Raw genomic sequence first — 9,908 nt, forward strand, 5'->3', positions numbered from 1 at the left:
GATTTGATGAGATTCTAAAAAATCTTTGTAACAGTTAAAATGTGAAGAATGACTTGTACATTAATTCCACCAATTGTTCTTCCTGTAACTAAAATCTAAGAGCACAATTTAAAATACCACTTACATTATAGACCACTCAAACCTCTGGAGGTTTTTGGCCTTGTCAACAATGCCCCGCTATCTCCCTCAGTCTTGCATCCAGCGAGCATCTATTTCCATTCTTCTCATGTCTTTCTCAATTTGGTCTTTCTAGCGTAGACGCAACTGTCCCAGAGGTCGCTTTCCCCTTGGTAGACCAACTGATACCGCTTTTATCGTTATGTCCTCTTCTCTTCTTGTCACATGGCCTGCCCACTGAAGTATTCTACTTTTGATCAATACTATTACTGTTGAGGACCTCAAATCCAGAAAACTTGGGACCAAAGAGTTTCTAGATTTCCGGTCTTCATGGTATATTTTGTTAATGAATTAATTTATAAATGCGTTCAGGCTCTTGTGCTTGATATTTGAGATCCGTACATGTCCCTGCCTAGCTTGTTAGCTTATGTTCTTAGCGTGTGCTAACTTCCTATTCGTCCAAGAACAAGGTGCGGAGAGTGGCAAGTCGAAACACTATGCAGAGGAATTTTCAAACGTTCCGGATTTCTGGGTTTCTGGATTCCAGATTTAAGGTCCTCAATTGTATGTCTGGGTCTTTATAAAGTTCTTGTAGCTCTTTACTGGTTCAGGTCCTCCATATTTTCTTGTTGTATATGGGCCATTAAATGCATCTCAATATTTTATTTTCGAAAACACTCAGCTTTTTTTCAGTCTGCTTTCACACTACCCACACTTCTGAACCGTACAAGAAAACTGGTGTTATTATGTTTAATAAACCCACCAAAATAGCCTACTTTAACTAGGAAATAATACTACTTCAAACAATTGTTTTCAACACTATTGTTTACATTGTGCCTACTGGGGTTTTCTGACCTTGGGATTTGAAATTATTAATGGACTTCTTATTGACTGTTCTTTCTGAAATTGTTTCTCTTGTAGTCTATGCAAGAGTTGCTTAGTATGCTTCTGTGGGAAAATGTGGAGTGGCATCGCTCAGATACCTGTAAATTTTTCATGAAGTGTATCTTCCTGGAAGTGAATATACATGCATGCTGTCAATAAATTTTCTAAATTTTAAGCATTTTATGAATATATTCTCGAGATTTGATTCAGATCGCTGGAAGATTCGATTTTGGATTAGAATCACTGGAAATTGTGGATCCCTTCTTATATCATGTGGTGTTCTCCTTTGGAATTTTGGTGTTTGTAGACTTGACTTTTGTTTTATTTTACCTGGCTCGGGTGAGGCCACAATCCGGCCCCCTCTTCCCCCGAGCCAGGGCTCATTTACATAGGTATTTTAGTTAATTCTTGATGATGAAATGCTGCCAAACGCAATGTACCTGACGACAGTGTGATTGTGTGCTTTATGTCGGAATTCAGTGGCCAAAGCCAAGCATGGTACTGAAAGTGTTTGTACTTGGATTGAATTTAATTAACCGATCGGAACGCCCCCAATGTTGAATTTCTGCAAAGTCACCTGGTGTTGCCAAAATTCTGCATTGAAAATGTTATCCTCCTGGACTCTAGCCTCTGTCCCTTAGTCATCGCCAATTATTAAAATATTTTTCTCATCTATTTTTCAGCGTTCCTGTTTCTAGTGATTAACTTCATTCTCACTACCGTTTCACTGGCTTTAGTTCATGAGCGAGTGCCTGATAGGGATAAGTATGGTCCCCTTCCAGATCTAATACTTGACCATGTCACAGTTGCTGACTGGGGTTTAACGGTATCAGAAGTCCTAATTGTGATCTGCACTAATACAGCGCTGCTTGTACTTGTACTTCATAGACACAGGTTAGTATGACAGATTATAATCGTAATAATTATTTTTATTTGTCCAAGGGTTTTTTCTAGAATTACAACGACCCATAATCTAGTCCTCCACTTAAACCAGGGTAGCGAAGAGTTGTTTCCATAATGATTGTTCTTTGTCAGTTAGTTGAATTTATCCTCAGTTTCTGGGTCTAAGTTATTCCTTTAAACATTCAACCTGGAAAATTCAAATGAGTATATCTCAAGTAAAAAGATGCAAATGTGTGTTCTTACTTGTCCTGTCATCTTGTGACACTCATGCATTCATCTCCATAAGCTTGAGTATTTCAAGATTTTTATTTGCTTTAACCCATGGGACAAAATTTAATTCTATAATTCTCTAATCTTATTGCGGGATTGTGAAACTCTATTCAACCAAAACTGTTGTTTGGTAATAGATTCGCAGAGTTTTTGTTTTAGGAATTTCAAATTATTTGTCAGCCAAATGCAATGGCAAACTTCAAAACCTTTATCAGTATTGAGTTCAAGGTTTAATTACTTTTACTTGCTGTCCAAAAGTAGCAGCTATACTATCCTGTCTGTTGTCAGGGACACTGGGATGGTTGAAGCGATGGTAAATTTCATTGATGTGATTAACATTGCTTTAAAGATCTGTTTAATAGCTAATTAAAATCAAGTTTTCTGCCATGTATATTGATGCACATTTCCATGTGATGTATTTGTCATAATTGAAAGAGATCTGGCAAGTTTCATTGAAAAACTTCATTCACTGTTCATTGCATTACAATGTTTTCACACTTGGTAATAATGTGAAAACATCAAAATTAATTATGAAGTTTTCATTAGACTTGCGACATCTCTTTTATTTACAATGGATCGATTCCACCACTTCTCACCTGAAGCTACCAGTTTCCTGATGTTTTTCTCTTGTTTATTTTCAGGTTTATTGTTATGAGACGTCTTTTCCTCCTCCTCGGCCTTCTGTACCTGATGCGGTCTATAACTATGTTTGTGACTGTTCTGCCTGTTGCGAGTCAAACATACTACTGCTCACCCAAAGCGAATGAAACTTCCCCCTTTATTGTTGCGCGTCGTGTTCTTCAGCTTCTCTCTGGCTTTGGCCTGTCAATCAATGGTCAACACACATTCTGTGGGGACTACATCTACAGTGGTCACACAGTTATTCTTGTCATGAGCTATCTTATTATTCGAGAATGTAAGTGGAGGTTTATATTATTTATTAATTTTTCTGTGTATTGGATGTGTGAATCAAGGGATTCACCTTTTTGGCATGCAAGCATTTAAAAGCTACTACTGCAAGCATCTCAAATTGTTAAAAGAAAAATAAACATGAAAAATTTGTGAAATAATTTGGTGCTTAGGGTAATGATCGTTGATATACCCCCTCCAAATGAGCCTCCCTAAAATGTTGTCCTCCCATTAAAAAAAATTTTATAGCCACAACCTTGAATCAAATTGTAATTTAGTTGCTGGTTCATTTTAAATTTGACCAACTTTCAAGTTTTCTTTGCGTGGCAAACATTGTAGTAAGTCACCAAAATATTTTGTGGATGATTTAGTTGCAAATACTATGACTTGTAGTGTGTTCGAGAGCTCTTCCAAGTAAATTATTAAGTGTCACAGTTGTGGTTAATTATTAGCGATTCTGTTCAGTTAATAGCTTAAAGAAACTATCTAATTAATTCTGACTTAATTAAGTCAGAATTAACTAGATTAAGTCAGAATAAATTAGCTAGTTAAATGTTGTGCTTTTAAAAGCACAACATTTTGTGTCGAGTCGAAGGGATATGTTGTCAGTGTAGTTCTTGTCATCATTCATTCTCCCTTTAAAAGGTTTTCCACTTATGCTTATGCATGAATTATTTCTGTCACTATTACCTCTGTCTGATAGTTATTTTAAAAAGCATTGATGATTTGTATGTATCGTGATGATGGATTTCTGCAGTGTTCCCACTCAACCGTGAATCAGCCGTGAAAAAAACCTGGAAAACGCCATGACCCTCATCATAAAACCTTAAAATCCTCTCAAACTTGATTGTAGAACTACAAATGACCGTTCAAAAGAAAAATCGATATGTCGATCATGTTTCAAGGTCAGTAACTCGCAGATACTCTCCATGCATTTTCTGCCCACGTATATTCAAAGCGCAATTATTGGTCCGTGTGCCATGACGACACATTGATCTTGAGCCTGTGATTCGAAGACCGGTTACCAAAGTGCTCATTAATCCTTGCGAAAAATCAGACACCTCTTCTCTTCCCTATCACCCTCCATTTTCCCGCTCACAACCTTTAGCCGGCTCTAAATTTTGCTAACGATAGGCGACGTAATAAGAGCACTTTCTTTGCTGCATTTGCATTGCCGGAGTTTATCGCGTTTGTTGAATTTTTAGTAAAGGTGCGGCTGGTGATTTTTACGTGATCAATATTTATTCCTAAAATTAAAAAAAAGCAGACTGTGAATTTTACGAAATGTAGACCGTGAAAACCTGGAGAAAACCGTGAACTTTTATAATTCAGTTAGAGTGGGAACCCTGATGGATTTCTGACTTTCCTGGGCATTGATGTCGATGGATTCTTCTCAGGTTTCTGATAGTTTTCAGGATGTCATCAAGGTCAAGGTTTACTATTGTGGTACGGGTTAACTGGGCTGATGCTAATCTTAAGCCATTCCCAAACCTGATAAGACTTCATCAACGATGACTTATTGAATTTTTGGGGTAGTGAAGGTAAAAATAATTTTAACTCTTACTTTTTTGTCTTTTAGACACTCCAAAGTGGTGCTACCTGGTTCACTGGACAGCCTGTCTCTGCGCTCTGACAGGTGTTATAATGGTGCTCATTGCACGGGGGCACTACACTGTGGATGTTTTAATAGCATATTACATTACCACTCGTCTATTTTGGATTTACCATACTATAGCCAACAATACCTCTTTGAAGGTAGGTTCTTCTGCTGCCGCATTTTATATGTTGTCTGATTTAAAGTTACTAGTGCAATATTTAAATAAATAAAAGAAGGTAGCACTTTTCCACACAATTTTTTACTGCGTTTCAGCTCACTGAGCCATCGTATGGTACAAGACCAGGTCTTATACCGGATGATGGCTCAGTGATCCGAAACGCGTTGTATGCAGTAAAAAATATTTGTGGAAAAGTGCTATGACCTTTTATTTATTTAAGTACGTCTAACTTGCACCAATTGAAGCCTGAATCTGTTGAAATTACTGGTGCAAATTGAGTGGTAACTATACCTACAGCTTCAAACTGTCAATGTGTGCTATACATGATCATAAAAGGAAGACAATTCAAACTAAATTTGCATGACCTTGTCAGTTTTCATTGTCAAATTTCTTCAAGTAGTGATTTATCTCTTATAAAATGTGTAATGGCCATCATTAGTTTTAAACATGTGTCCAGGAGAAATATTATAATGTTAGGTAATAATTTTAAAGTGATTAATCACTCAGTTTATGGGTAGTGAAGTAGTTGTGTTGAGTGGTAAGAAAAATTTTATTGAAAATGTTATTTTAATGTGTTCTATAATTTTAAAAGTAGGTAAATTCAAACAAAATTTGCACAACCTTGTCAGTTTTCATTATTAAATTTCTTCAAGTAGTTATTTATCACTTATAAAATGTGTAATGGCCTTCATTAATTTTATACATGTGTCTAAAGAGAGGTCTTATAATGCTCGATAACAATTTTAAATTGATCAATCACTCAGTTGATAGGTAGTGAAGTACCTAGTTGTGATGAGGAATCGCTTCTATTTTACTTCCCTTCCATCAGTAATGATGGTTAATTATGGCAGTATTTTTGATTGAAAACACCTTAAAAATATGTTTTCCAATTTTCTAATTTCCTTCTAGCAAGTTCATGAATTTATCTCCAATTACCCTTTCATGCTAGAAGTTTACAAGTTGGTCTCCATGGCAAAACTTACCACTCTTTCCTCACGTGTTGTTAGATTCTGGGGTGCCTTATTTTGCCACTTTTTTTAAACCAAGTTGCTGACAAGTGTTGCTACTCATTATTGTTAGTGTGATTTTTTGTGATGGTGGCCTTATATACATATATCCGTAGTTATCTGTGATATTTTTATATTCTAGTCACTACAGATTCCTAAAATGTGCTTTCATTAATTTTTTTACTCTATTCTTTTGCAGCAAAGTGGACCAAATAACTTCCTTAGTCGTGTCTGGTGGTATTCAATGTTCCGATACTTTGAGGGTAATGTAGGAGGCCCAGTTCCCCGGCAATATGAGTGGCCCTTGCCCTGGCCTCGCAGATTCCTTGCCAAACATCCCAACAGGGATAGTTAACGACTGTAGGGTGCTGTTGTGCCTTGAATGACTGTTCATGAAGTGCGCATGTGTGTGAGGGATACCAGGGCATTTTTAGGCATCAAGAGAAGTTTCTACCAAAGATGAGCCGGAAGTGTTGCCCGAAAACTTATCAAGTGATTGACAGTGCCATTTGCTGTAACATGTTACTGTTATAACATATTGCTACAACATAGCAGTGAGTTTTATGTGGCTAAAATTAATTTAGTTCACCCAATTTTCCAACAGCATTATTTGTGCGAGAAAACATGTTTAGACACTTAATTTTAGTTTTCTATGCGCTGAATTCGTCAATGTGCTAAATGTGATTTTATACACGAAGAAAAGATCTGCACATATGTAATTATATTAGGTCAAAATTTTGTTAAATTGCCAGTCATGTAGGTGGCGGCAGAAGTATTTCTAAAATAGAATCGTGTAAAAAAATATTTTCGGTGTGGTATTTTAGTAATGTGTATGTTTGTGTGATATGAGTGTGCCTTCGTGTGATCCTGTGTTGATATGTTGCCTTAATTGACATGATCACGTCTCTTCCTCATAAGTAATTCATTGCTATCCTTCTATCTTTCGGAGTTCTTCTTTTATGTATATAAAAGTATGTGAGAGACATCCCTAATGATGAAATTTATTGGAATTAGAGATTGTATTACTACAACCAGGTATATATGTACATAAGTATCTGTTGAAGAACAATTTGTTTGTTTGGTTTAAAGATGTACTCGTTGAAAACCATTTGAGATTGAAAAAGTGCTTAATGGCTGTGCTGAGTGTTTTCCAAATTGGTTTGGATCTGTGCACTTGGGTTGCTTTACATGTATCTTGTTAATAATCGTGTATAAAAAAATTAATTGTAGATGAAGAGGAAGATGTAGAGAATTAATCTCATATCTGGTGGACCAACTCTGGCCAACAAGTTAGGAAGTACCCCATAATTTGCAACCTCCAAAGACCTATGTAATCTGTGCACTGAATTATTTTCATCTCCTAGAAGTAACTCATGCTACTGGACATGGTAAAAGTTGATCACTGATTATTTTACAGCTGTTGATTTCTGTGTTAAATGAAATATTCGCATCGAGGATATATAAATGAAGTTTGTCCTTTTGAAATTTAATGAAATTATTTTAAATGGTCTGTTGGCAGCTTGTTTTGACTTTTAATCTTTTTCTCACATCATGTTATCAGTCATTAATAGCAGTTATGTAATTTGTTATGTTGTGTATCGTTGTGAAAATCTTTATCAAATATGTTAGATAATAACTGTCGAATTTAAAACCAGGCTTTTCTATATCAGGCAGCAATATTGTTTGATAGACGTGATTACATACATTTATCTGAAAATGTTTTTTTTATGTATCTGAAATCATGAGGTGTGCCTTGTTATAGCGTTTTTATTGTTAATAGCTAAATATTTTTGCCAACTTATTTCTAGTGTTCCAAAACATCTGTCAGAGGATTGTTGACATTCAAATTTAAAGAACTGCCATTAAAATAATATTTTTATGGTAAACTTTAGAGAGAGACTTGATGCTGTAGAGTATCTTTACAACAACTAAAATAATGTATTTTTATAAAATTAAATTTCAACATTATTTGGTAAAATTTTCAATTAAATCTATTTGAATTAGGGATGATTTTCTTTGCATGATTTCGTAGGGGATTAACTTACCAATGGTTTTGGGCAAGTGACATGATTCAATAGCTTGGTTGAAGTGCCCTGAAAACATGAAACTGTACATTATGCATTATTCTCGTGTTATAGTCAACATTTTGCTGTGTCGTGCATTCCATCATTTTTGTACATGATTTTTTGTAAAGCTATGGATCAACATCTATAGTAATTGTTTTGTTCATTTATTTACATAAAAACAAAAATTCTCTAGAGCTGTGTAAATTATTTTGTGTAAATCACGCCCATGTTTGTAAAATGCAGCCTTTTTTTGTGTTTTCAGAAAAGGTATGTGTGTAAATGACTGCCATTCTCTCAATATTCTCTGATCGTCCATAATTATGTATCTGTTTACATTTGCATTGTCGGATTTCTGTTAAGATTTTAAATAATGATTCAATGAGATTTTTAGTTTCTGTAATGTGGTCTAGTACAAGTAACGTCAAAAAACTGATTTGTATCTAATAGGCCAACTCTTTTCCTTATTTTCCTAAAGATTCATGTAAAGTACATAAGACCATTAGTTCATTTAAGGATCACCATTTAAAACATTTGTACATACTTTGTACTGAAATTACTTATACTGAGAGAAGCTAGGGTCATTTCTTTTCTCTGATAATATCGTTATACAAAGGGCATATGAAAAATAAGTTCTCCAAAGCTAAGACATCGCAGTATGCAGCACTACACAAAATCTAGCCACCCTGTCATGTTTATTGGGCCTTCACCTTTGCTGTCGCATTAACAATTTCTCATTAGCAGGATTATTATCGGTGCAGTACCCATTTGCGATGGGCATCCTGATTGCTGCTTCCACCAAGTGTGAACTGCGGTCTATGATTAACCTTCTGTCGGGCGCAATGGATCTGATAGGCTCAGCACAAGATTTTTTTCATTTCTTCACATCACTAGGCGGCATACACCCTTGATGCTTATGGACTTTTTGTTTTGACATGCCCTACGCATGTTGAAAGAAAAATTATAGAATTCGCATGCTAAAATACATTTCATATAATAATACTTATTAGCCTAAAGAACTCATTAAATCGTGCCTTGCTGGATTGGTCCAGGGACTTATAACGGCATGTAAAGGGGTCTATGTATAGCACGAAAGAAATCGACTAGAAATTGAAGTGTTCGACTTCACTAATTCTGGTTCTTATAAATTTAAAGGTGTACCACTGAGTTACGCCAGAGAGGAGATGCTAAGAGTTAATGTTTTTTCACCTCTGTGCCCGTCAGGCACATGTGCCTGAACTCAGCAGTTGCAATATTGTGCTTGACGAAAAGTTAAGCTTCTACCTGCAAAGATGGATTCTCCGATGGAAATTCATCGCCAATTGGAAGAAGTGTGTTCTCTGAAGTTCATAGACTTGAAAAATTTATGGAAGTGGTCCAAACAAAATATACTGCTTGCCACCTCAACATTCATGACCAGCAGTGGAATTCTGAAAATCAGCGGGCAAGATTGTGGCTACCTTCTCCTGGGACAGAAAATGTGTCCTGCTGGTCAAACTTAAGCCCAAGGGTACAAAAATCAACCTCTCTACCACTCAAGGCTCTATGAGACTATCAACCACTCAAGGCTATATGAGACCCTGAGCAAACTTTGAAGGGCTATTCAGAATAAAAAATGTAGCGGGTTGACAAAAGGCCTTCGATTGCACCAGGACTAGGCGTGATGCCCACAAGGGACGAGGATGTGGCCCACTAAACAACGTCACTCATCGAGCAATGTGGATGGAAGATGATTGATCACCCTCCTTACATTCCAGATGTTGCTCCTTGTGAATACATATCATCTCTTTCCAGCCCTGAAAAAAGATTTTGGAGGGTGAAAGTTCAGAAACGACGACGTTCAAGAAGCGGTTCTTACCTAGTAACGGGAAGCTGGTTCGATGAGGGAGTACTAAAGTTCATCCCACGGATGCGGAAAGTCATTGACTGCAAGGGAGACTATGTAGAATATGACTAAATGTTCAAGGTTTCTCACCATA

General features: G+C 36.3%; 1 protein-coding gene across 5 annotated transcripts in view; it reads left to right on the plus strand.

Moving 5' to 3' along the window:
- The window catches only part of LOC124160570 (phosphatidylcholine:ceramide cholinephosphotransferase 2-like), a 479,802-nt gene extending 471,676 nt beyond the window's left edge, over positions 1-8,126 (plus strand). For all 5 annotated transcript variants that reach the window (XM_046536445.1, XM_046536442.1, XM_046536444.1 and 2 more), the window contains 4 exons: positions 1,686-1,896; positions 2,817-3,091; positions 4,664-4,839; positions 6,066-8,126. In XM_046536445.1, the coding sequence (XP_046392401.1) occupies positions 1,686-1,896; positions 2,817-3,091; positions 4,664-4,839; positions 6,066-6,221 (818 nt within the window). In that variant the 3' untranslated portion in view covers positions 6,222-8,126. The remainder of the gene's footprint in view (positions 1-1,685; positions 1,897-2,816; positions 3,092-4,663; positions 4,840-6,065) is intronic.
- Positions 8,127-9,908: the final 1,782 nt, after the last annotated feature.

The sequence above is a fragment of the Ischnura elegans genome, chromosome 6 (assembly GCF_921293095.1).
Source record: "Ischnura elegans chromosome 6, ioIscEleg1.1, whole genome shotgun sequence".
Taxonomy (NCBI): domain Eukaryota; kingdom Metazoa; phylum Arthropoda; class Insecta; order Odonata; family Coenagrionidae; genus Ischnura; species Ischnura elegans.